This window comes from Ornithodoros turicata, chromosome 1 (assembly GCF_037126465.1).
Source record: "Ornithodoros turicata isolate Travis chromosome 1, ASM3712646v1, whole genome shotgun sequence".
NCBI classification, from domain to species: Eukaryota; Metazoa; Arthropoda; class Arachnida; order Ixodida; family Argasidae; genus Ornithodoros; species Ornithodoros turicata.
In genome coordinates, this window is record NC_088201.1 from 27,326,131 (window position 1) to 27,352,645 (window position 26,515).

At 46.7% G+C, this 26,515-nt stretch overlaps 1 protein-coding gene across 1 annotated transcript in view; it reads left to right on the forward strand.

Annotated features, from left to right (window-relative positions):
* LOC135377745 (sodium/hydrogen exchanger 3-like) overlaps positions 1 to 26,515 on the forward strand; it is a 120,812-nt gene that overhangs the window by 83,219 nt on the left and 11,078 nt on the right. The window contains exons 2-7 of the mRNA XM_064610389.1: positions 12,899 to 13,359; positions 17,297 to 17,553; positions 19,806 to 20,023; positions 22,824 to 23,026; positions 23,085 to 23,174; positions 23,237 to 23,310. Of these exons, the coding sequence (XP_064466459.1) occupies positions 12,899 to 13,359; positions 17,297 to 17,553; positions 19,806 to 20,023; positions 22,824 to 23,026; positions 23,085 to 23,174; positions 23,237 to 23,310 (1,303 nt within the window). The remainder of the gene's footprint in view (positions 1 to 12,898; positions 13,360 to 17,296; positions 17,554 to 19,805; positions 20,024 to 22,823; positions 23,027 to 23,084; positions 23,175 to 23,236; positions 23,311 to 26,515) is intronic.

Sequence of the window (26,515 nt, forward strand, 5' to 3'; positions counted from 1 at the left end):
TAGGTGGTGAAATCTTACATCGATAACCTAGGACTGTTTCTAATATCATCCCTCTAGTAATTGGATTGACCCGAACGAGGGCTTGGTTCGAAAACTCTTATTTTTGGTGGAGCCAAACCGATATGTAGGCTTTAAAATACACGTTTATGGCAAGACTCTTCAGATTAACATAAATAGTCTGTTTACATAACTCCTCCGTTTTTATTTGCCTTCCAAAGCAGAAAGGTTTTGCGTTGGTCTAAAAGAAAAGCAAATATGAACGAAGTAGATGAAGGTTTCGGTGCTTCCCTCTTGTTTGCTTTTCGGAATTGTACCGCTGAGATTCTCACTGCTTTGTAGGGAATCATACTTTTACTCTTGTTTTCTAGAAATGTCGAAATTGTTTTAGAGATTTAATCAGCCACCTCCGATTGGCAAGCGTATTTTTTTTCTTCCGTGTCCCGAAATATAATGGATAAGCACCTTCTGCGGTGAGAGTGGGAGGTGACCCGGTTCGAATCCGGGCCCCGGCTGTACTGTCTGGTGCTTCCCCTGGGCTTTCATCATACACTGTAAGGGAAATGTGGGCACAGTTCCTTGTGAAGTAGGCCCGGGACGCACAATCCCCTTCCGAGCGACATACCGCCATGTCGGCATGAAAACAGATAGGTAATAATGAAATTACCGCCACCACCGGAATAAGGTGGCGTGCGTCACGTTACCCGCGTCAAAAAGTGAGGACACGTAGAACTGCGTGTGACACTTCACCCTCAATTGCACGTCCTCTTATAACTTGCGAATGTTCATTACATCGGGGCGTGCGACTACGTAAAAAGGCATCCGTTATAGCCACAACGTTGGGAAATATTGTCATGATGAGCGTAGGAAATGTGGGACAGCCTTGACTGTCCGACTGACTTAATGCTTGTGAGGAAGAGCCGAGTGCGTTGACATTCGGGCCAGGCGTTTTCTTCTGGACGGGTTATCTAACCGGTGTAAAGACTCGCTCCAAGGAGACAATTACTCGCGCAATTTCTTCTACACCCTCTAATGATGGACAACGCCTTGCTTATCAGCCTGTTCGTCGTCATCGAGGAACTGAGTTAGAAGACAAAAAAAAAAGAAAAAAAACGCGTATTTTCTTGTCGAAAAGTTTTACGCTTCAGCTGAATGGTCGACCGAGGAAAGCGTTGAGGGTTTTAGCCCTAATCTAGGGCAGTCCTGCCAGCGCATGTTCTGAGTTTCGCCTGCTTCTCGGCATTACTTTCTCGTTTATGTCGACGTTCTAGTTTCAGTGAAGTTGCTTCTTTTTTTTTTTTGGGGGGGGGGGGGGCATAAGACTACAGTTTACGAGGACATTTTCTTTTTTGGCGCGTAAAACCCGCCAGGATTCGAATTTCGAGGGAGAAGGTTTTCGTACAGCGTTGCATCGAGTTTTTTTTTTTTATCTCTTGCTCTTTTAGGGTGGTAATATCCATGACAATTTGTTCCGCAGGGTCAGTATCGTAAAACGTAGTAAACGCAGATAATCGCATGGAGTTCTCATCAGTGCAATCCATTGCACCATACCAGCGGCATGACCGACAGTTGTTTGGGACGACAATGGTGTACTGCTCATTGATTATAGTCCACATAAAGCTGTTGTTACAAGAGCATCATCAACACGCTCTTCTCTTTTTATCGTTACAGCCAAGTATTCGTTACACACGTGTCCTCTTTTGGGGGGATATTCTGTAGAATTTGTGCCGCTGCGTTCGTGTCCGTGCGTAACACCGCCACCTCCTCACCCCCCAGCGCTCTCCCAGATAACGTGATAGTCATGTCATGCTACGGCTGTTGGCGCCTGCCTCGCTTCTTACCCCTCTCTCCTACATACCAGCAGAAAACACTCTTCCAGGCCACGTGACAGTCACGCTACCACCCTACCACAGCCACCATCCACCACAGCCTTTCCAGTCAGCGCCGTGTTGCCACATGTACACATTTGTATGGAAATCTACAGATCTTCCGCAACATCTACAGATTATTTCTGAGATCTACAGATTTTTTGACTCCATGATGAAACATGCCTGAGCATGGGCTACACAAAATTCACGAATATACACAACGATTGTTGTGTATGTTTCCATGCTCAGGCTTGTTTCATTATGGATTTGATACACCAGCTAGCCTGCATTTATGATATTTTGTCAGATTTTTGGACAATCGTTAAAAAAGTTGTCACGAGAAGCCCGATTCACGATGCGCCACTCTCGGGTGAAACACAACGAATTTTTAATTTCATAATTGCTTCGTAGTGCGCGTGTTAAAAAATGACTGTCACTATAATCTTTGATATTTTGTATCGTTCGTGGCACGGAAGTTGTTCGGACTTAATCACACGAGTAAATATATTTTGCTGACTATTGATTCCTCTATTTACTAATCACTGTGGTTAGATAGCGCTTGCATTGATTCGTTTGATGATGATGCTTGTTTTTTCATTTATTCTTGCTGCATCCACTGGAAGCAAATAGACCTCGCGCAGTCGCCGGAGCATTGGCAACAACGTACACGTGGTGGTGGTGGTGGTGGGGGTGTGCTATTTCCGAGCGCTCTGCGTGCCGGCATGTTGCTCGCGAGGATCCTGCGTCCGGGTCCGACTTCACAGGGAACTTCGTAGAACGTCGTAGTGCGTAGTCGACGCCACCCAAATACACTGAGCCCACAGGTGGTGGTGGTGACGAACTGCTTGCAGTAGTCGGCCACACTTAGGACGGCAACGTCACGACTATGGAAGGTCGGGGGTCCTGGGCCGACTTCACAGGGAGCTGTGCTAACATTGTTCTGAAACCCAGGGAAAACACCCAGATACAACAGCCGGCGCCTGGATTCGAACCCGGGAGAGCCAAGCCAAGCCATTTACAATCATATATTTGCGTCGTTTCGATGCAAGAAGCGAAATATAAAGTGTCAAACGATGAAATGCACAACATCCTGGCATAAAAACTATTTTAATTCAGAAATATATATATATATATATTACCGCGGTCTACGGATTTTTAGGGAAATCTCCATACTTCTCCTCTGAGGGGTGTGGCAACACTGAGTCAGCGTCAGTCTCCCATTGCCCAAGGCGGTTCGCTGTGGCAGTTCCCACGATGGTGGTGGTGGTATCGTGCAGCGTGACGCAAATGCGTCACATCTATGTCCTCTTCAAAATCGAAAGTTAATATCAATTGTTATTTGGGTTTAGCGTTTTCTGTTTGCAACAGGTTGTCCCGTTGGGTCCCAAACCTGATATTTGCAAAATCCACTTTGTGCCTATTGTTGAAATACTTGCTTGTTTATTACACCAATTGAACAAGAGCAGAATTGGTCCGAAGCCGATAGTAAAATGTTGGTTTAACGTAGCATCTTCCAAAGTTCAAGAAACGCGAGGACGTGGGCATGGACATAATGCAAACACTTCAGCGCAAATGTTTGCATATTGCAACATCAAAAAAGAGTAGTTATTTCCATAATTGTAGGAGGGAAAGTGGGGTAACGCTGAGTAGACGAACGGTTTGCCTGCCTAATTGCCTGCCCCTGGTTCAAAGGACAGAGTTCAAAGGAAGTGAAAGAACAGTCGATTTATTCTGCTCTTTGTTTCAAGCTCCCTCCCTGAACTGCTCGAATTCTTCTCCGTGCTTTCGGTCACAGGCCACGCCACTTAAATAAAGATAGCCTGCTTACAATGACTCCTTTCTCCTTCACCACATGGACTCGTCGTCATCTTGAGCCAATCGCCGCAGACAGTTTCGCTTTCTTTCGCTACCAGTGGCTTCCCATGAGGCTGATGTCGGCTCGTCTCCATAGCTACGACCGCCGAAAGTGCGGTCGTGATTGGCGGACTCTTAGTGACTACGTCACCTCGCTTAGGCCGAATGTTATTATTTTTCGCAATTTCCTCAACTCTCTGAATGACCTGGCGTTCATGCAGTGAGGGAGACGCGATACGGTTTCTCCCGGGCCTTTACCCTTTGTATTGATCTAATGTTTAATCGCATATGTGTGACCCCGGGATCCTTTGTTGAAGTCAAAGGTGGTGCTGTAGGATTGGAGAAGCGCCATGAGTTCCGTTCGCTTGTCGTCTTCTGGTGTGCCATCGATCATGGAGAGAAGGCGTCCGTGCTGTATTTTCGGGGTCGGGGGCGAAGGATGACGGAGGTGGTGAAAGGTCACTATAGGGTTTATTCACATGACGTCATCCGCAGGAGAGCGCCACTGCCGCCAGCCGATTTGCCGCCATAATTTTTGTCCTCGGGTTTTGACTGTGCAGGCCTTCACCCACATCTCGTTCGCCGTACATTTGGTATTTCAAAGTTATTGTACTGTGTGAATATTATTTGTACCATAATCCAAGTAATTTCCGTGTTTTCGACGTTACTAGCCATCTAAATAGCGTAAAGGCAGCGAACGAAAACGGGAACCAAACTTCGAGGGACCTACATCATGGCGGCGATTTCGCCCTTTCGAAGCTAGTGCCCTCTGGAGGAGGGTCTGGATTGACGAGGCTTACCGGGGCTGACCCATTCGACAATGTGGTAAAACTCTTCGGGGATGTAATCCTTTTTGTAGCATAAACGGGTCATTCCCTTTATGAAAAAAATGTATGGACGTGCTATTGAATTTCTATAGCAAAAAGTCCAAACAGGCAATAGACTTTATTTGGACAGAGCTTTTTATTTTATTTTCCCTCCCTTTAGCTATTTGGAACGGACAGTCTATAGACTTTCTTCTGTTGACCGGCTATAGACACGTTGTCTTTTGAAATGCTATAGGATGTTTTCGCATGACGTCAAACGAAAGCGTTTGGCCGCCATGGTGGTGGTAACTTTTTCGGCGCAGCTGCCGAGATTGTCTAGCATTTGCTCGAAAACGAAGCCTTGAATGGTGTCTTGTAATCCGGTCGCGTCCGTACCCTTCTTTTATCCCGAAGACATTTCGTCCTTGTCGTTCTCACGTTTTCTTTTATGAAAACTATGGTTGTCGCATTGAAAAATTGCGCAGTTTGTCATCTTTCAATGCCGCTAGCACGAAAAGTGACTACCAGTGGGAGGAGCTTAAGTGCATGCCACGTCACTGCCACGTCACAATATGACGTAGGTGAAAACTCCCTATAGACTATTACCATTTCGGCTCTGTACGAATTTCAGTTGGTAGCTTCTGGTCTGCCATGAAAGGTGAGGGTGCTTCGACGCAAAGGGTCCTCCCTGCTTCTTCTTCGTTGGGGATGAGAGATGTCAGCCATAACAAAAAGCTGGTACTTTTTCGTATTCGCGCTCTTTCTCTTTCACTCTAATTTGTTTTGTTTGTTGCAGGAAAAAAAAAAAAAAGGCAACGCGAGCCATACGTTGCTGGAAACACTTGGGAAGGGTGGCACGCTCTACAACTTTGTAATCTACACTTCGGCCCTAAAATGAATAATGAAAGAGTTAGCAAATTAATTATGAATAATTAATTAGCTGGGCACAATTTAAAAAAATACGGGCAAGTATAGGACACAAGACTCTGAACACTTCTTCAAAAGGTTTCATCCGTATAGTGCGCTCCGTCTATTTTTAATGTTTGGTGCATTTTAGTTGGGACACCCTGTGTATGTGTAGATGTGCATGTAATACTGTGATGTGTCCATGATCTTTCCAACACCATGTAACTCTCGATGAGAACCTCTATTGCGTCGTCTCAAGGGCCTGCGTTGGGCTGAAGAGGAATGGTGCAAAAGCGCAGCTGGGCTAATGACTATCTCAATAAGCCAACACATATTAGAGGTGTAGACATTGAGGTTCGGCCTTTTTCTTCGCGTGCATGTACGTCATTTCAAATTTCCCGAGTACAGGCAGACAAAAAGAAAATCTACCGACACTAATCACCAAGTAATGTCGAGTTTCCCGGAGAGCAACGAACCTGCGATTAGCGTGAGTAATGATACGTGTTTGCGTGTCATCATTCTTCTTTAGCCTAAACGCAGGGTTTCCAGTGTGTGCCGTGTTCTGCTCACTCGTGTGCTGACATAGAGGAAATACATTTCACCAATTATTCAGTGTGAACGTCTTTTCTCAATTTTGCAGAATGGTAAAATAAAATTATGTGCAAAATATGGGGAGTGTTATGAGGTTATAGAGACCGTCTAGTCTGACGAAGGCTTTAATGTGCCATTGCGAGTCCGGAGGTTTGCTCGAAGGTGGTCATGGTCCTTCCTCACAGGAGCCATTCTTAGAAGCTAGGATTTGTGGTTATAGTTCACACGTCTGGAATACCGGGTCTGTATCTTTGGAACGCGAAGCAAACAGTTACTATCGATTTATTTACCTCTACGCTTCTCTTGATCCATAACGTCACGTGACATACTTGTGATGACTATCGAAGTACACGAAACCAGCTTTCTGAAAACGCTTTATATGGTTGTATAGGAATATGCAATGAAACACCGAGAGTAATAGCACTAAGCCACTCCATTTGAGCTTTATAGACACATCTTATTTGCGTGGCGCAGGTCAAGTCATGCTGGCGTAGTTCCCTTTTATGTAAGTTTAGGACGGACACTAAGTGATACAAGGTACAAAATGAGATACAAACATCAGAAGTAGGGAAAGTAACAAAACAGAGTATTTGTAACGAGTCAGGCAATTGATAGGGGGCAGACTAACAAGACAGCGTCGCCGTTGCGGTGGATGCTTCGCCTTCTTTATGACACAGCCTGTGTGCAGTCATAATCTTACGGCAAATTCCGCTGGTCGTTTTTGTGCAGCACAGTGTAGTTGCCGGTGTGGGGTCAGTGTAGAAAGGAACGAAGAGTAAATGGAACGACCAATGAAATGCGGCACAGGCTGCACTGAAGGGACCAGTGTAACATGCATGCACACTCAAGCCAGCTAGTGGCATTCGCCATTAGACACATGTAAGGAATGTACACGCGGTCAGGAACCAGGCACCTCATCGTATGGAGAACTATGTTACTGCTTTCTTCTTTTATGGCGTTATGGAGAGGTTGGCTGAGATCAAGCTGGCTTGCTACTCCTTACCATCAGTCGTACCATGTTCTCCTCCGATCACCCAAGCTAGGCAGCATTGCGCTCTGTCATTACTTGGGAGGGAATTGTCTTCACGCCCCTGCAGTCCAAGCGTTGACTGATACTGTAGGGGAACATTTACCAAGTGTATTCTTCGGGCGAAAGTCTGTGGAATTAGCCTGCTTTCTTCACTCAAAGCGAACGCATCGATCGCCAACAGTTCTTGTAATAGATTACTATCCTCGCTCCAGGAATTTTTCACGTGGCTCGACCACTCTTATCAACACCGTCAGCAGAACACGAAGTGATCATTTTCACGAAGGTCTCTCCAAATGACGGAACAAGAAGGGCAAGATCTGGAGAATGGAGAGAGTGATTGGCAACTTCAGTGCCACATTCTCTTCGACTCCGTCCCTTTCTGAAACAGAATATTTTAAGTGCGCTATTTTAGCTCATCATGGGAAAACGCCTGTGAATAATATGAACGATGCCGTGAATGGGCGAATATGCTAAATGAGCCCCTAAAGTTACGCTTTTTCGCCGGACCACCCTTTTTTTTTAACGCGCGATAGGAGCGCCCTGTTCGAGATCCCACAACAACGTGCTTGGTACGAGCAGAAAGGGCGTTTCGAGGCAAACACAGGGCTACCAATCATGTTTTATTGCGCCCATTCAGAGGAAAGCAGTGGGGTGTAGAAAAAGAGGCAAGTTTCACTCACAAGTGGTGCGACTTTGTGATTTTTTAACTACACGTTCGCAAAACATAGAACCTCAAGAAGCAAGCGGGCAATACACCACAATATCGACAATATATACGTATATAGGAACAAAATCAGCTCCACAAAGACAGAAGGCCTGCAAGTTGAGAAATGCAGTGCTCAAAATCTTCATTTTTGAGCGTTGACATAAAAGAAATGCTGTAGATAATTATCAAATACTTCCTAAACACTAGCCTTCCATATAAGTTGGAAAGAAAGTATTTGAAGAGGTCGACCAGAGTAGCCTGCCTGATTTGGCGTGGAATCACCCTTTAGCGTAATATGGGAAATTCAGCATATCACTTTTGTAACCAATTGCATGGTATTTTTTATCGTGCTGGTTTGATGTGGGAACCACGTTCCCAGTATTGTAGCCAGAAGAATATTTCGGGGGGCGTGGGGGGGGGGGGAGGAGGTTGTATGGGGACTTTACGTGAGGAGGAGGATTCCCCCTTGTTTCTCTCTCCCAAATACACTACCAAACGCACGATTTCGGGGGGGGGGGGGGTTAACCCCCTAAACCCCCCTGGCTACGCCCCTACACGTTCCTACACATGAGCCACCGACGTACGTACGAACAAGAGCATCTTTCTGTCAGACGCATCAGGCGCACATGTTCATTACATGAACATTAGCTGCGCTTACTTGAATGCGACAAAAGCGCATCGTGCCGACTTATCGCAACAAATCTTCTCCGACAGGGCCATATCAACCAATCCCCCGGTCAGGATAGGTGCGCGGAAGTGCGATAACTCGATACGATATGCTTCTGTCACAGGCACAGCTCGGCGTTTGGGGCCTTCTCACGATCACAATCATCTGATAAGGGGTGAGTTCGGGCCTCGTTACGAACTGACGTGAAGGTCGACATGGCGTATCGGTGAGCTCGATCATGCCGCATATTAGTGCCCTCACCGGATAATATCACACTGATAAACAGAGCAAATGTGATGTTATCTGGTGAGTGCACTAATATGCGGCATGATCGACCACACCGATACGCCATGCCGACCTTCACGTCATGTCGTAGCGGGGCCAGAACTCACGCCTTATCACATGATTGTGATCGTGAGTTCCGAAGGCCCGAAACGCCGAGCTATGGTCGCAGGCACGTAACCGCTGCTATTGATCCGTAGCATCAATAGAAAGTTTTAGTACATCGTACGCTACCGCATTTGCGTACGTAACTGATAGCGTTGGTGGTTCTGCGCACTGCGCGAAGCTCTTTCTGTTATGGGCGTGCGCAGAACAATCAACGCTATCCCTTACGTACGCAAAGGCGTTAGCGTACGATCTACTAAAACTCTCTATTAGAGAGTTTTATTGCATCGTACGCTATCGCCTTTGCGTACGTGAGAGATAGCATGGTGGTTCTGCACAATGCGCGAAGCTCTCTTTGTTTTGCGCGTGCACAGAACCACCAACGCTATCGCTTACGTACGCAAAGCCGATAGCGTACGATGCACTAAAACTCTATTTCCCTGTTATCGGCATTGCTCAGCCCTTTCAATCGGTTCGGTTACCAGTATCCACTGAAAAGGCGTATGAATTTACGATATTATTTACGATTATAAAATTTAGGTTATTATTGCGTATTTGTCATTTATGACTTATTAGGGATTTAGTGTTCAGGAAAGGAGGAAAGATACTCCCCGTGTGTCTCGGCTACTGTCCTAACGGCAGGGTACGTTGGGCAGTACAGGCCATTGCTGTATTTGGTCTTACGGACTTTTGAAGTATTGTCTCATTAACTGGACTCATTCAGTAGTTGACCGTGCTTTTTTTTTAAAGTCCCATGGACATCTTGGGGTTGCATTTGTTTTGTTCTTCTACTTTCTCTTCTATTAACGTGCACTGGAGTAGCCATGTCCCGACTCACATATCTCCATATTTTTCTTTTTCAGTCAAACAATCAATCAAGGCCCATGCTCACAGCACGTTCCCGAACAGAAGTAAAGCTTTGTATTTTACCCCTGATCACCTGATAAGACAGGTAGCTCGCCTATGGGCGTTGAAATTGAATCGAAATTGAGTCATTTATAGCGATCATCTGTAAGGTGCTACGCATTGTGCCGTGCAAATCAGTGCCGTGGCCCAGTAGTAAAGGTCCAACACCACCGAGTGAATCCATCCGAGAGGCTACTCCGATCGCCACTCTCATGCATGCGTGAAACCTGGTTGTTTATTTGACTACGTGTAAAGTGCTCAGATCATTTCACATATCTACACGCATTGACTGTGTGCCCCACTTAAGCGAACACATGAGACCACCCTCAGAGGTCGTAAAGTCTTGATCTACTTTTACGGCACGGTCAAAGAGATGTGTGTACGTAGGCCGCTCCCTGTTGGCTTAAGCTTTGCATAAAACTGTGCTAAGGTCACTCACACCAAGGCCGAGCTGGGCAATAAACTCACGATGGATAAAGAGCGGCGTAAATAATACATCACAAGAAGTCAATCGATTTCGCCTAATGCGTACGAGTGCTGTGTAACGCTCTCAAAACCTCTTGTTGTCTCTATTCCACTGTGATGTATGATCGGCTAAAAAGGAAAAGAGAAAGAGATTAATAACGACACTCGGCTTCTAAATAAATTGAGGAAATCGGGAAAATAATGAATGAATGAATGAGTTTATTGCATGTGCCCAAGAACGGCCGCAGGAGCCTTGATGTTGGCGCACTATTAGATGACAGCAAAGTACAAGTAATATATACATATAGTATGCAGCAACACGTTAAGCAAAGAAGAAGAAAAAAGGCAAGAATGCAATAATCGAACGCACATGAAGGTGGGAAAGAATGAACGTACGTACGGAAGATGGACATATGGGGGACATAATAGAACAAAATGATAAGTGGGGAAGAGGCACCAAAATTGCAATATTTGAAGCGATACATGAGTCAGTGAAATGATGATAAGGAAAGGTCACTAAACAATAAAAGTGAAGGCAGCAAGAGCAAATAAGCTGATGAAGGCAACTGAAGTTAAGGTAAGGAAGATGCAATGTTACGTTTAAATTCAGCATATGGGGAAAAAATCATATGAGGACGAAAAAGTGTTTACCAAAATTTGGCAACGTATGAGTGGGTCATAAGGGCAGGTTTTATGTACATAAAATGACGGGGGAATGGCGGAAATTTATGCGGCCTAGCAGGAATGGGGAGTCAACAATGGAATGTACACAGTTGTAAAGGCATGTGGCATCAGCAATTTGACGCCGGGATGTCAGGAGGAAAAGTTGAAAGTATTTTAAGAGACTGGGTTGTCGAACGATTCAAAGCCACGGATATCCCGGAGGTAAAAGTTGTGAACAAAGTGAAGTGCACGTTTCTGAACAGCTTCGATGCGATGTTGCGCTAGAGGAGAGTTCCATAAGCTCTGTCATGTTCACATTGGGTGATATTGGGCTCTTTGCAATACAGACTTTGCTGCTTTGCCCTGCTTCCGGGCAGCGATCACATGGATCTTGGTTAAGTCGTGTACCACTTCCTAAATAACTAGCTTTTGGTTCCAGTTGAGTACGCTTCATCAGATATACCCATACTACTACACTACAGAGTATAAACTGCTATTCAGATATCCTAAGCAAGTACACTAAGAAAAAAGACATAATCAGCACTCCAAAGTTTTCGCCATCCCTCTCCGTGAACGCAACACCACAACGCTACTAAATGCAAAGGCGGCCAGGTCTGCGACAGCGAACTGTGGGGTAACATCTCATGTCCCTCGGAGCACAGACCCCATGTACACACCTATTTCCCAGCTTCAATGGAAGCACGAACTCTGTTCTCTGCAGACACGCGCAGGCGCTCAAGCAGTCTGCTCGCATGTGTGCGCTCCGATCATGCCGCTCATCATGAGATTACCTAGTGCTCAAAATCACCGAAGGGGTGGCAAAGCTGAACAAAACCTTCCTCGAAGATTTTGATTCAAATTAGGGGTAGTTGGGATTAACCCGTTGAAAAAGCTCTCCAAGCAATGTGCGTCCTAGCGAATCGCACTATATTAAGCCGAATCCGCCGATAACCATAGGTAGATCCCAGCTGGCCATGAGAAGATTTCTCAAATGAAAAAGCACTTTTCGTCTTCTTTGACCATCAGCGCCTTTTTTTTCCCCTTTCCTTCTCGCTTCCTCTACCGCTCCATCCCTCCATATCAAAGAGCAACAACTGCTACGGTGACGATGACCTGGGGCGTTTCAGCAGATGAGGCTCGTCTTCTGTATAAAAGCACTGAAGAAGCAGATCCCATATTAGAGGAACCACCAGCGCCAAGAGTTATCATATATTCTCTCTCATCTCAGCGGTTCCAGGGACTGAACCTCGCAGGATAATATTACGAACGCGATTATTGCCTTTTATTGGTACAACCCTCATTCCGTGCAGCGCTTAGAAAGCCCACGTGAATGAGGCCAGCAACGGCAAGCCAGTCTCGCCACCACAACCACCTATAGAAAGACAATCTGGTCTCGAGCACAAGCTCAGAAACTACTGTGATATGATTCTCACAAGCACCACACGAAATATTTTGCAGTGAAACGTAGCATATAATGTGTAATCTAATATTTTATAAAGTTGGGGAGTCAGCCAATCACCGCAGACGATTTCAAACTTTCGGTGGCTACAAGCGGCTGCCCATGCGGTTCATGGCGGCTCGTCTCCGTAACTACGGCCGCCGAAGCACGGTCATGATTTGCGGACTAATTGTGACGTCACGTCGTTCCAGCGATCTGGCTGTCTTTCTAGGTGGTGTTGGACAAATACGGTTAAACTGCGATGAACTATGTTTATTTTCTGCAAAGGGCGGCCGTCACTATCCAGATCATTATTATTTTACACACAGGAATTCCTGATCACAGGAATTCCTGAGGAATGTTTTCTGTTTCAAGACACTTCAGGAATCAAAATAATAATGATCTGGATAGTGACGGCCGCCCTTTGCAGAAAATAAACATAGTTCATTGCAGTTTAACCGCAGTCAGCTGCTGTTAACGTTGCAGTCAGAGCAGGATGTGCCAACTATGGGACTCCAATCTAGTACCACTACGTTTAGTGCGTGTCATGTGTCACTTTTACAAACGTCTGGGGTATGTATAGTTAATATAATATTCCGCACCATCTCTTCCAGGATTCCACGTGACGCCCAAGCTCCACCTCATCTGTCCCGAGAGCTGTATCCTGGTCGTAATTGGTGTCATTATCGGTCTCCTTCTCTTCTACACTGGACTGACATCTGTGGGACCGCTTACCCCCGATGTTTTTTTCCTGTTTATGCTGCCTCCCATCGTGTTGGATGCGGGCTACTACATGCCAAATCGCTCCTTCTTCGACAACCTGGGCTCTATCCTGACGTACGCTGTGCTGGGCACCGTCTGGAATGCGCTTTCTATTGGCCTGTGCCTGTGGGCCGTGGGGCTGACGGGGCTCTATGGGACCCCGGTGCCCCTGCTGGATTCATTGCTCTTTAGCTCTATCATCTCTGCTGTAGACCCTGTAGCCGTACTGGCCGTCTTCGAAGAGATTCATGTCAACGACGTTCTCTACATCCTCGTCTTCGGGGAGAGTTTGCTCAACGATGCTGTGACTGTGGTGAGTATGCCGGCGTATGTGCAGCGAAGTGACCTAAGGGGAGATTTTGCAACAATCGAAAAAATAAAAAGATGAAAGTCGTGCCGAACACAAATCACCCCCTCAACACCTAATACAGCCTTAGTGTTCATTTTGCAGGAGGAATGAGTTCGTAACTAATGACAATAGCAAACTGAGCAGCAGCTCTGGCGTGAGTTACGTCACCCGCGTCGTGACCGCGGTGTCGTCTGCTTGCGGTTGTCGCCGTTTCCGTCGTATAGCGAGATCTGTTGCCGCAACCACTTATGCAACATTATTGATCCGACCATTATGTTGTTGATTTCAACGGGATAGAAACGAATACGCTTTAGAAAAACATCGTTTTTTTTTTTTTTTTTTTTCAAAAACACGGGCAGGACAAAAGAAGCAGTGCCGGTAAAAGGCGCCCGGAGACGTGAAAGCAGTGTTGCTTCCAGGACCATCTTGCTTCACAGAGGCGGCGCGCCCGCTTCGTAATAAATTCGTTTGAATAAAATCTCCGCTGTTTTGGAGGGAGATATTTCGTACACATGTTCCTGATAGCCTAAATATTACAGGTATACCACAACCTTTGTAGTGATTTTGTGGCGGAGTCGCACTGTGGACAGGCAACCCGTCGTTTTACTTATTGACACGTTCAACGTTGTGTGCGACAACCTTACCTCCAACGTATCCCAAATTGCCTCTTCATCCACTTTTCTGAACGAAACCCCGGTCAACCCGAACTCGTACACAAACACGAGACACACCAGTACAGTACCGGAAGGAACGAGACCGAATTCGGTTCATAGCATGGTCCGCACGTGTGGCCAGGAAGCTAGACTTCTTATCCAGCAGCCTTGGCAGTGTCATATTTGCACGAATCGGTGGCTTCTTTCACGTGAGCAGAAAAACATGAACCGCAAGCTAGGCCGTGCTTAAGGGCGAAAGGAAGGACTGACGGGATTTCTTTTGTCCTTTTTCCGCGCCTTGAGATCTGCGGTGTCGAATTTCAGCACAACGGCACAGTATTGAGAGTTCTGCAAGATCTTAACCAACTACGTTGGTGCAATGCGTGCCTGACATATGTCAGGCACGCATTACTAGGTGCTGCACGTAGACCACCGAAACTCCCCAAGGACTGCCGACGTAATGAGTTTCACAGAGCTTACAATACTGCATAGCGCAGTCTGGTATCATGAACAACAGTTCTCTCATCAGAATTAGTTCATACTGCGCGACGTCCACTTATTCAGTATGCAGTTTCGCAACGCATCACTTTTATGTACTGTGTTTAGATGTGTGACTATGTAGTGCGCATTCCATCTCGCTCCTGTGACGGTCTCATGACGGTGACATGACAATACGACAAAATAGATCTCTACACAGACTGAGCTCTCTCTCTCTCTCTCTCTCTCTCGCACGTGCGCGCTCGATCTCCTTTTACGGCTGTGGTGCGTTTTCCTTCTTGGAGCACTTGACTCGGGTTACTCTATACCGGGTATTTCACCTAACGTGAAAAAAAAAAAAAAAAAACTACTTGTCTGAACACTATGGGGTGGGTCAACGCTATTTATGTCGGGGGAGATCTTGCCATGGCTTCTGAGCACTTTTATCAAATTTAATTCGCGATAAATTGAATTTTCCTAATTCATCTCCGAAACTTGCCAAGTCAACCTCGCGTTTCTTTGATAGAAACAGAAAGCGCACGTCGGATTTACCCCATTGCATTGTAAAATACATACCCCACTGCTTTGGAAATACATGAAAAAAAAAAACGGAAAACGTAGTTTCGAGGCGCGCAAATTGTCGGCTGAGCTTAGTTCTCCGTCAAATTAATCCAAGATGCGGCGGAACAAAAAAAAAAAAAAAAAAAACCATCACCCGCCACTTTCTGTTTCTTTCTCGCTCCTCTTTCAGATAACCTTGCGTTGCAACCATGCTGCCGTTATCAGCAGAAGTTTAGAAAAGGGAAAGTGAAATGGCAGTTACATGGCCTCCTCGCATCGCTTCTTTCGCGCTTCCGGTCAAGAGATCCATCGAGTCAGGAGATCCAACCGGTCACGTGACAGGCGAGTCAAGAGATCCAACCAGTCAAAGCGTCATACTGGTCAGGATTCCCGACAAAAAAGAAAGTCTATCCCTTACCATGTTAATTGCAGAACGATTGCGCTGTACCTAGTATTAAGTTAGTAAGTAATATGCCCGGTAACAGTGAAGATTTTTCGGTGTTTTCTCTCTTCTTACCACGCACGCACAAAAAAGTAAGCGAGAAAATCCTGAGGTTGTGCTGCAGGTTACGGTGGCGAGTCCCCCTTTTGCCTTTGCACGTTTATATCCATTGCCCCTAGCGCCGTAACACGCTATGCCAGAACGGATGCTTGTTGCCAAGAATATTGAGCTCAACTTACAAAGAATCGTAGGCCGCAGAGCTTAAAACTTATCCTTGTCGCGTTCTTTTCATTGGCCCCCACCGTATCACGTTATTCTATTCTTTTACTGACCGTCCGGGAAATATTGTCTGACTGTGCTTTCCAATCAACATTGACTTGTCACGTTCATTGACCTCAACCCCAAAATGCAGGGTATACTGCTGGACTCAGAGTTGTCTTTGTACTTTTGTGTCTATTGGAGCAGCCGTCCCCACTTTATGCCAGAACTGAAGTTTGTTACCGATAATAATGGGCCAGCCGCAAAGTGCTTTGTCTTTGTCCTTTTGTGGACGGCGGGAAAAATTAAGGGAAAACTTGATACACAACAAACACACACAAACAGATGTTCGAGCATATGAAGCCATCTTTAGTAACCTGGGAGAGTCCATGGTCAGACGATTCCGCCATGTAGAACGTCTGTCCACAACAGCGACTTGGCTCTTCGACTACGAGCCTGCTGTGATACAAGAAGTGTTTGAATAATCAACGTGTTTGAAACAGCGGCCGGCCCACCCAACGTGAGTGTACGTAGCCCACGCTAACTGTAGAAATAATCTCCAACACGAAGTGCTGTCAAAAAAAAAAAAAAAAAAAAGACAGCACTTCTATAACTTCTGTGTTACAAACAGGTTGATCTTACAATGCAACCGCCTGTTTTTAACAGAAATGACATAAGAGAACTGTCGGCTTTTCTTTGACTGCGCTATGTGTTACAAAGTAAGTAAGCAAGTCAATAAAAATGAGATGTTGATTTGCCACCTGCATTTACGAGTAATTTCTGCTTAGCGAGTTAACGCCGTAATACAAAGGGGTCAAAAGATCCAAGCCTGGCGAACCCTCAGACGAGTCAAGAGATCCAACGGGGTCATGAGATCCAACGGGGTCATGAGATCCAACGGGGTCATGAGATCCAACGGGGTCATGAGATCCAACGGGGTCATGAGATCCAACGGGGTCATGAGATCCAACGGGGTCATGAGATCCTCCGAGTCAAGAGATCCATCGGTGGATCTCTTGACTCGATGGATCTCTTGACCCGTTGGATCCTTCTTTCGGAGATCTGAGAGCGGCCGGAAATTTGCGAGCCTCGAAACGACGGTTTTCGCAGTTCCCGGCTATTATTAAGAAACAACTGGGCCGGTTAGTACATATCCTTTGCAGGCGACAGAGTGAATACACAGACTAATACACTAAAGACACACGTATAGCCGCGACTAGCCGCACGTATAGCCTCCCCCCCCCCCCCCCCCCCCTGGGGGTCGCGACCCACAATTTGAGAACCACTGCCTTAGCTAATATTTGTTGTTCGTTTCGTTTATTTTCATCCTGTCTCCTTTGTTGGGAACGATTTTATTCTGAATCTATTTATTTTTTTACGTGGTCGATCTAATGAAATTTATTGCATAAATGTATACCCCGTGATCGATTGCAAGGTGCGTAACATGTACTTTACCATGTGCTGAATGACTCGTATTTCGTTAATCCGAAACTGTCGGTTGTTGGCGCAGGTGCTATACCGCATGTTCGAAGGCTACACGGACATGGGCCAAGCGAACATAATCCCGTCAGACTACGTGACTGGCGTGGCGTCCTTCTTCGTTGTGGCCCTGGGAGGAACGGCCATGGGTATCCTCTGGGGTCTAGTCGCCGCCTTCGTCTCCCGCTTCACACACCACGTACGAGCCATAGAACCCCTTTTCGTCTTCATCCTAGGCTACCTCTCTTACCTTAGTGCCGAGCTCTTCCACCTCTCTGGTATACTCGCGTAAGTAAAACCCCTTCAATATACTTTCAATATGCAGACAAGTAACTACGTAAACGCCACCATGGGCCTAGCTACCGAGTCATTTCGGGAGACTTCCTTCCAATTTGTTGACCAGGATGGGCACTGCTTCCATTTATGAACTCTTCGTCAGCTTGTCCAGCTCAACATCTATTCGTATCGCAGCAATGTGGTCGACTTAAGGCCTGTTCCGACCGCTAAAAATTAGCGCTTGCCTGCGTTGAGCTCGTGTCAACTTTTTCAGCGCTAATATTAGCACTACATTCGTTTTGGCCAATGAGGAGCTCCTTCAGCGATGACGTCGCGGAAGTGGTGGAGTTGTTTTGCTTCCGCATTTCACGGCACGGCGACCGCATTGGAACCGGCGAGTCTGTCATCCAAAATGTCTGGTAATTTTTCTTTCAGTCAGTTGATCGAACTTGTTCGTCCGCATGCTGTCGAACACCGGAGGTGCCATGATGGGAGAGACCGGAAACAACCAACGAACTTCCGCTAAATTATAGCGCTAGCGCTGCTTTGCAAGTGTGAACCTCCCATAACAGTGGGCGCTGTTTTGTAGCGCTATATTAGCGCACTGCTATATGTCGGAACAGGCCTTTACTTGCAATCACCGTAACTTGGTCCGAAGTACAGTTCACAAAATTTGACATCCTGCATTTTGTGTCTCAGCGTGCCTAGCGGTCCCGCTTATAATTTGTAATGTATAGAATGTTTAAATAAAGCACTTATCTATCTATCTTGGAACGTTGTAACAAAAACAAAAAAAAATCAACATTTTAATCCTTAATGCAACAACCATCGTGGCATTTTGCACCACGCTTACAGCACTATACGGTCTTAAAGTTTACAGGCGTTTCGAAAGTTGCTTTCATGTGTGCATTCACTGCTCAGCTATTGCTGCGTATGTTATCATTTGCCACATTACAAGCCACAGTTTGGCACAAAACACACTGCACTTTTCGGTTCCTTTGTATTTAGTCAGTCAGTTTTCCAGTCAACAGAATACGAGGGGCGTTCAAGTCACACCGGGACTTTTCATTTTTTGCAAAAGTAATATGAACTTACAGGCGAGAAATTAGTTTTATTTTTCGACGTAATCTCCAGCTGGCACTAATGTACTTGTCCCAGCGTTTCACGAGGGCTCGGATGCCAGCAGCGTAGAAATCCTTACCGACGCGTAGCAGCCATGATCGGACCGCATTCTTGACCTCGTCGTCGCAGCTGAAGTGGCGGCCCCCAAGGAACGCCTTCAGTGGCCCGAAGAAATGGAAATCGCTGGGGGCGAGGTCTGAACTGTAAGGGGGATGTGGCAGCAACTCCCAGCCAATTTTCTGTAAGGTGCGTGTCGTGAGATGCGCGGTATGCGGGCGTGCATAGTCCTGTAGGAAGAGGACTCCTTTGGTGATGAGGCCCGGCTTTCCGAAACTGGATGTGTTCATGAATGATAGTGTTCAACGTTTCCACAGAAAGGTCCGTCTTTCGAGCCAGTTCGAGACATGTTATCCGTCGGTCCTTGAGGATCAGGCGCTCCACAAGTTGGATGTTCTCAGGAACTCTGACACTGGGCTCTGTGCCGCCCCGGCCGGGATCGTCCTGCACTGATGTACGGCCGTCTCGGAACCGTTTGCACCACTCAAACGCTTTGCTGCGGCTAAGTGTATCGTGACCATACTGAGCCTGAAGTCTTCTGTGAATTTCAGATGACTTTACGCCTTCATTCACGAGAAACTTCATGACAATTCGCCGTTCGATGTGCGTGCTCACCTCGTTGTCGGCCATCTTGTCTAGCACGTGTCTTCTGTTTTGCACAACTTTGGACCACTACGTGAACGCGGAGGCCTGTCGCGTGTGAAAATGATGAAAAAGAAGTAGCGGGAGCCATTTGTACACTCAGGATACAGAAAGTCCCGGTTTGACTTGAACGCCCCTCGTACATTCAACGCGACAAAATCTTGACAGCGTTCGTGTTTTGTCTGTTGCGTCTCAAAAAGTTTGTCTTCTCGGTGGTGTTTTCCGTTGTAGGTTTTCTGTTCGTCTCCGGAAACGATTTATTTCTTGCCGTTTTCTGACTGCTATAGGCCATATTTTTTGTTTGTTTGTTTGTTTGTTTGTTTGTTTGTTTGTTTGTCCTTACGTAACTTCTCGTCCTATACCTTCGCAGCGGTTTGTAGATGTGTTGTCGCTCGAAAACAGTTTTCTCGTTCATCACATAAATGGTACTTTATCTGACGTAGCCTTACGTTCTGTGGGATCACCATGAAGAATTACGTGGAAGAGAACATATCTCAGAAGTCGCACACCACCTTAAAATATGGCATGAAGATGTTAGCCAACTGCTCGGAGACCATCATATTCATGTTCCTCGGCGTGACCACTGTCAACGATATCCACGAGTGGAATACTTGGTTTGTCATCCTAACCATCGTCTTCATTACTGTCTTCAGGTCAATGGGTGAGTGAATGAGACAACGGTTACACGTACAAGTGCTAATATCTTCCGCCTATCCCCCTGTTTCCCACTTCTTCCTGCTGTCCTCTCTCCATCTGTACGCCGCTCATAGCCACAGTTGCTTCGCGGCGCTAACACGCAATCAAAAAAAAATCTTCCGCCTTATTGTGATTGATAAAGTTAATTCAAGTTCGGGCAAAGCTTTACGGTAACGGTATGGTTGCCCTTCGGGGGGCCTACGTACATGTTGTTTTGTAATGTGAAATACACTCTGTCACTGCAGCACACTATACTTGCAATCGCTGCATTTTCGTTGGATGTCAGCTGAAAACAATGTGGGTCAACACTGTGTCTTGTGTGCTATTCTCGCACTTTGACTCGTGCACCAGCGCTTCCTTCCTCTCCCGTTACACCCATCGAAGCGACGCAATGACTCCCAATCCTGCATGACTTTTGCGACTTGAGCACCCTTTTCCCCGTTCCTACATCCCAAAAATTCGACGCAATCCTGAAACCACGTGATTCACACACCAATCACACAAACAAGCGTGCCGTGGAGCTAGACAGACAGCGGACCATGCAGCAGACGACGCTGCCGGCGATTTTCTCAAATGAGGTTTGAGCATGACGTCATACACAACGTCCAATCGGGTGGAGGTGCATTGCTCCCGGCAAACGCTTGTGAACCGCCCCCCTGCCACGAGACTCTGTAAACAAAAAGTAAACAAAAAGTGCTCATCTGCACTTCCGAGCCCAAAAACTATCTCGGCTGTTGCTTTATTGTCTAACCTAGCTATCTGGACCTGACGTCTCGTGCCCCCTCTGGCACACGCGCACAGGGCGGCTGCCATTTTTCAATGTGTGTTCCCCCACTCGGCAACACATGCGCCACAATGTGGTGGCATTCTGCAGACTGGACTGTCCAGCAACTCCTGGGGTAGCCCGTCCGACAAAGCTCTGCGAAATGAGGTCCGGGGAACGTGGGGGCCAATCCAAACGATTCATGCGCAAGGTACTGCTCCACGGCACAGTTCCGGCGTGGATGCTCATGTGCAAGAAGTGTGGACCGTGCCCTCCTGGAAATGTCGCACATGCTCTGAAGGCACTGGCCTCGGTGGACCAGTTGGTAGCGTGTCCGTCTACTGATTGCGGGTTAGATCCTTGCCGAGGACGCCAGGAACTTGGTGACAGGGTACAAGTAGCTTAGAAACGCCATCTTCCGCGAGGGACGTTAAATACGGTGTGTCGTGTGCTGAGCTTTCGGCGCACGTTAAAGAACCATGAGGTGGGCAAAATTAACACAGAGACCGACCACTGCGGCGTCGCTCATGGTCATAGTTGTCTCGCGACGTGAACAAATTATTAATTATTAAGGATGTTGTCACGGTGCTGATGGCTTGTTAAAGTACCTTAGTCGAGGAAGAGCGTTCGCGAGCCTAGTACGTACCCGGTCCACGCCACCTCCATAACGGTCGCGTTCGAGGATGCCGAAAGGGTAGGGCCCCCTACCTGTTTCTGTCCAGGTGTGAACACGTCGGGAGTCTCTTTCCAGGCGGGACTGTAATTCATTAGTGCACAGCTCCACTGCACCTATGCCCATGCCACTTTGTCCACTGCAACCGTTGTCCCCGGTGGGCCACGGTCAAAGAAATGCACCCCGTGGGGGGATGTTTGGGGGAAGTACGGTTAGCCTGTTCACGGGTATTGGCTCGGAGCACCAAGGAGAGGGGGAATGACGATGGTGATACAAGAGAGGGAGAGGTGTGCAGTGCCTCTTACCCATGTGAAAAATGTCTGCAATTGCAAGTGGTTTATGAAACAATTTCCACTTTAAACCATTTACGTACAAAATGGTTTCAAGTAGAAATTGTTTCATAAACCACTTGTAACTGCAAACATTTTTCACTTGGGTTGCTCTTGGATTCAGATAATCCCGCAGAACTACCCACCATAGAAAACATGCGAGCATCTCTCAGTAGCCTTCACTGGGATGCTCCTTGTCCCGCGGTAACTGCCGGGATGATTGACGAAGTTAACCGTTACGCAGAGTGCAACCCCATGGAGGGGGAGTGATGTTTGGGGAAGGTGCGGCTATCCTGCTCAGTGGCGGTGGCGGCTTGGAGCACCAAGAGGACAGGAAAAGCAAGGGCGAAAGAGGGTGTGGAAAGACGACGGTGGTAGAGGAGAGGAAGGGGCTTGCAGTCCCTCTTGCTCTTGGACTCCGAGAGGCCCGCAGAACTACCCACCACAGGAAACATGCGAGCATTCCTCAGTAGCCCTCAGTGGAATGCTCCCTGTGCTACGGTAACCGCAAGGATGATTGGCGAAGTTGACCCATGTGCAAAGTGCACCCCATAAAAGGGGGGGGGGGATGTTTGAAGAAGGTGCGGCAAGTCTGCTCAGGGGCGGCGGCTTGGTGCACCAAGGGGAGGGTGAAAAAGGGAGGGGACGACGATGGAGGTACAGGAAAGGAGGGGGTGTGCAGTGTGAAAATATTCAAATTCAGGCTGCGTAAATTATAATTATGTGTGGCTCCTGGTCAGTCAGTATATTAGGAGGTACATAGGACTGGCTTTAAATATGAATCACCAACAAGCCCAAATCCTCACTCTTATGGAACTTTACCACATTCGATTATACTTCTTCAAAATTGCAATGAAAATATACGTGCACACAAGATCAGTACCCGCACCAGGTCCGCCATCTTTTGCAATCCGCGCACAGATTTCCTACACTTTCAATGTATTGCGGGCATCGACGGATATTGCAAGTTTGTATATGTGATAATTGTGTTGCTTCGTAGGTGTGGTGATATTGACCTGGCCCATAAACCACTTCAGAGTCCATACTTTGAACAAGGTTGATCAGTTTATCATGGCATACGGAGGACTGCGTGGAGCGGTGGCCTTTGCTTTGGTGCTTGTTGTTAACGAGGACGTCATTCCGACTAAGAAGATGTTGGTCACAACCACGATCGCTGTCATTTACTTTACTGTCTTCGTTCAGGTCTGGTCACTTCATTATTCCTATAAGGTTAACGTCTAACGTGCCGTTTGGTTTACAGGGCATGACGATAGGCCCCCTGGTTCGACTTCTGAATGTTCCAAGAAGTGTGAAAACCCAGATGTCCATGAATGAGAGGCTGCATACGCGGGTCTGTGCTTCAAAGTCCCACGATCAATAAAGAGAATCTTACGATTATATGGTATTTTACAGCTCATGGACCACCTGATGGCAGGTTTAGAAGATATCACTGGTCAGTTCATGGGGAACTACAAGATCAGGGATAAGTAAGTTATTGCTTTTTGACACAACCTCCGTGTGACAGACTAGAGTCGCTAATTAGGGGTACAGATCGCATTCCTTTTCCGCGCCGGAGCCGCCGTTCGGTGTCCGCGATTGGGCCGATCGTGTCACGTGGTTTCTCCTTCCAAGAACGCATCGTCATATTGAGTCCCCTCCATCCAAAACCGGTTTCCTCTGTTGCGACCTGGCTCCCCTGCGCACTGTTCTCCGGCGGAGAAGGGGGCGGTTGCCGTCCCATTGCTAGGCGACACAACCGCGCCGAACCCGAGATGGCGGTCTCGCTCGCCGGCGAGGCTCAGTGTCGTTACTCTGCTCCCTATTTAGTGACTCTAGAACCGACAAGCTCGCACCGTTCGTGCGGTCTCCCCACTGGTCCCCACTTCTGTTGTCCCCATACTGCGCCATCTAGTGAAGACGGAGATAACCCTCTTCGGCGCCTCAAGGTCACGCGCATGCGCATAGGCCGTTGTGAAAATGGTCCATTAGGTGTTTGTGTTGATTACTTAGTGATAACTCATCCACTTTTTGAAGCAAAAAAAAAAACTAGAAAGTGCATACATATTACTTGCTGCATTATTTCATTGTGTACAGAGAGCTAGCTGTACAGTCGCGCTCAATGGCGTTCAGGCTAGGGCCGGATCCAGGATTTTCCGAGCGGGGTTTTAATACGGGGTTGGTTAGTTGTTGGAATAGGAGAAGAACGTAATCAGCAGCTACGGACAGAGTTCTGTTTATATCTTGAGAAATTTAAGTAATAAGTAAGTAATGAGTAAGTAAGTGAAAGAAGTCATGTGGAGCACCAAGAATAAATGCTGTCCATATCACATTGGAGAGCAATTCATCTTCTCATATTAACCGCTGTGAAGTGGGGTAGAGTCCTGTGGCTACCACGGGGAAACATCCCATGTCATCGTAACTTCTCCTTCGTTTATTGTTATTCTTGTTGGAGAGCAATAAAATCTGCTTAGAAGAGGTGCAGTGGCAAATCGTTGGAAAAAAGCCTAATCGTTGATGGGGTATTACTTGGCATGTCATTTATGAAAACAAGAAAGAGGAGAGGGCCCATTACAGATCCTTGCGGGACACCAGACGATACAGGTAGGAGGGAAGGAAGGAAATCGTTGATTAGTGCTACTTGCTCACTCCGGGTGACCTTCGATCCATGCAAATACACTAAGATTCAGACTGAGTCAACTTATAAAGTACACACGACAGAATCGAAGGTTTTAGAGGTACCTAAATGATTCCGGGTTGCACCACTCTCTACCTGACGATCAATGTTATTTGCAAGTCATAAATGTAAGAGGAAAGCTGTGTGCTACACATAGGCTCCTGCGGAGTCCATGCTGGTAGGCTAATCGTTAAAAAAAAGTGATTAGATTAGAGATGAGAAGATAGAGCTTTGATACTTTGCGCTTTGTTGGAGAGAAAGAATTGGATATGGACTTTCCTTTTATTTCGTTTTGCCATTCGTTTCAATCCATGTGCCAAACACATCAATCCAAGTACCAACAAAATTAATCCAGTTGCCATTTGAAGTAATCGGAGAAACAAATGGTCTTTTAGCTTTCATTATGAAATGAATAACGAGGGCGTTAATGACTGATTCAAGGAACGGTGTGTCACAAGAATTGAATTTTTGTGCCAACAACCTCGATTTCTTTTACGTGCCTGATGAACTTCGTGGAAGTCATCGTGAGGCATGGTAGGGCATAGTTGTGCATTGTCGAGTGAGCACGTTTGTTACCCCCCCCCCCCCCCCCGGGCGACGTCCGGTGGGACTGTACATGCTTTGTAGTGCGAGTGAGCTGAGCGATGTGGGGACAGACTCAGCAGAAGGCAGTGACAGACGACTGTTTATGGCAATGCTTGTGATTTTATTGGTAACGTGGTGGCTTGCTGTTCAGTCCCGGCCGAGGACGGTAGCAATTTGGGGAAGGTAATGCTTCCCGCACCGTGTGTCCGAGATTTCCGTAGCACGTCAAAAGAACCCCATGTGGTCCAAATTATCCTCAGTCCTACCCTGCGGCACCTGCAGCATGTCGCCACACAAATAGACTGACGCACATTACGTGTAAATCTACTGCAGTTACCCTGATCGAAATAATAGGACACCGAAATTACCTCATCGTCAACGCATACTTGCAGTATGCAACACTTCCTGACCAACCTCACGAAGTGCACGCTCCGTGTGCCATTTCATATTTCTTACTTTTCTAGCTCTTTCAATGAAACCCTAACATGTATGCCTGGTTTATACGTGCTGTGATGCGCACACGGCTCAACAGGCCGATATTTGACGTCCTACACGAAGTATAGTACGGCTTGGGACGAAAGTTTACGGAACACGGCACTGGCGTATTTCTTCATTGGAGCGCCCCCTCCTGCTATTTATCAGGAAGAGATAAAGTAAGAAATGTGTGACTGGCTATTTTATTCATCTCTCAGTATGTGTGTCCGCTGCAGTTTGCTGCTAGGGTGTCGCTCCAATGGAAAAATACGACACTCCGGTGTTCCGTAAACTTTTGTCCCAAGCTGTACTCTAAGTATAGCGTCTGAGTTTATCGCCTTTTGAATAGCGCCACGCTTGGAATGGCGTGTCGAATCTCACTGATAGTTACCGCGGAATGGAAGAAAGCTTTTCTTGTGGAATCAAGGGCCAAAATAACTTGTAGATGATCATTGACCAAAGACTACTGCAGTAAAAGGCATCGTAACACGTGTTTTGCCTTCAGCTTTTAACACCTTCCCAGTATTGATTGTTACTTACATATAGATTTGTACGCATTAATGTAGCGTGTAAAAAATGTTAAACACAGAGTGCAGCTCAAAGGTGCAGCCCTGGTCGTGCCATCCTCACTCATCAAATCATATATCAACCCACATATGCTCTGGGGTAGTGTCCCGCAACCTAAGCGAGGAAACACACCGTGCCATCATCATTCATAATTTCATTATTGTTGTTGTTGCAGCCCTGAAGTGCCACTACGGAATAAATCTCGTGTCTGCACAATCTCACTTGATGTAATGTCATTGCAATCGGCGTGTGTCACATTGGATTCCGCCCTTATACATGGTGTTTCACGTAACGTGAAAAAATAATAATAATAAATAAATAAAAATCGTATTAAAATATCTACTTGTCGGAACACTATGGGGTCAGCGCTATTCTCGGGGTAGATTTTGCCA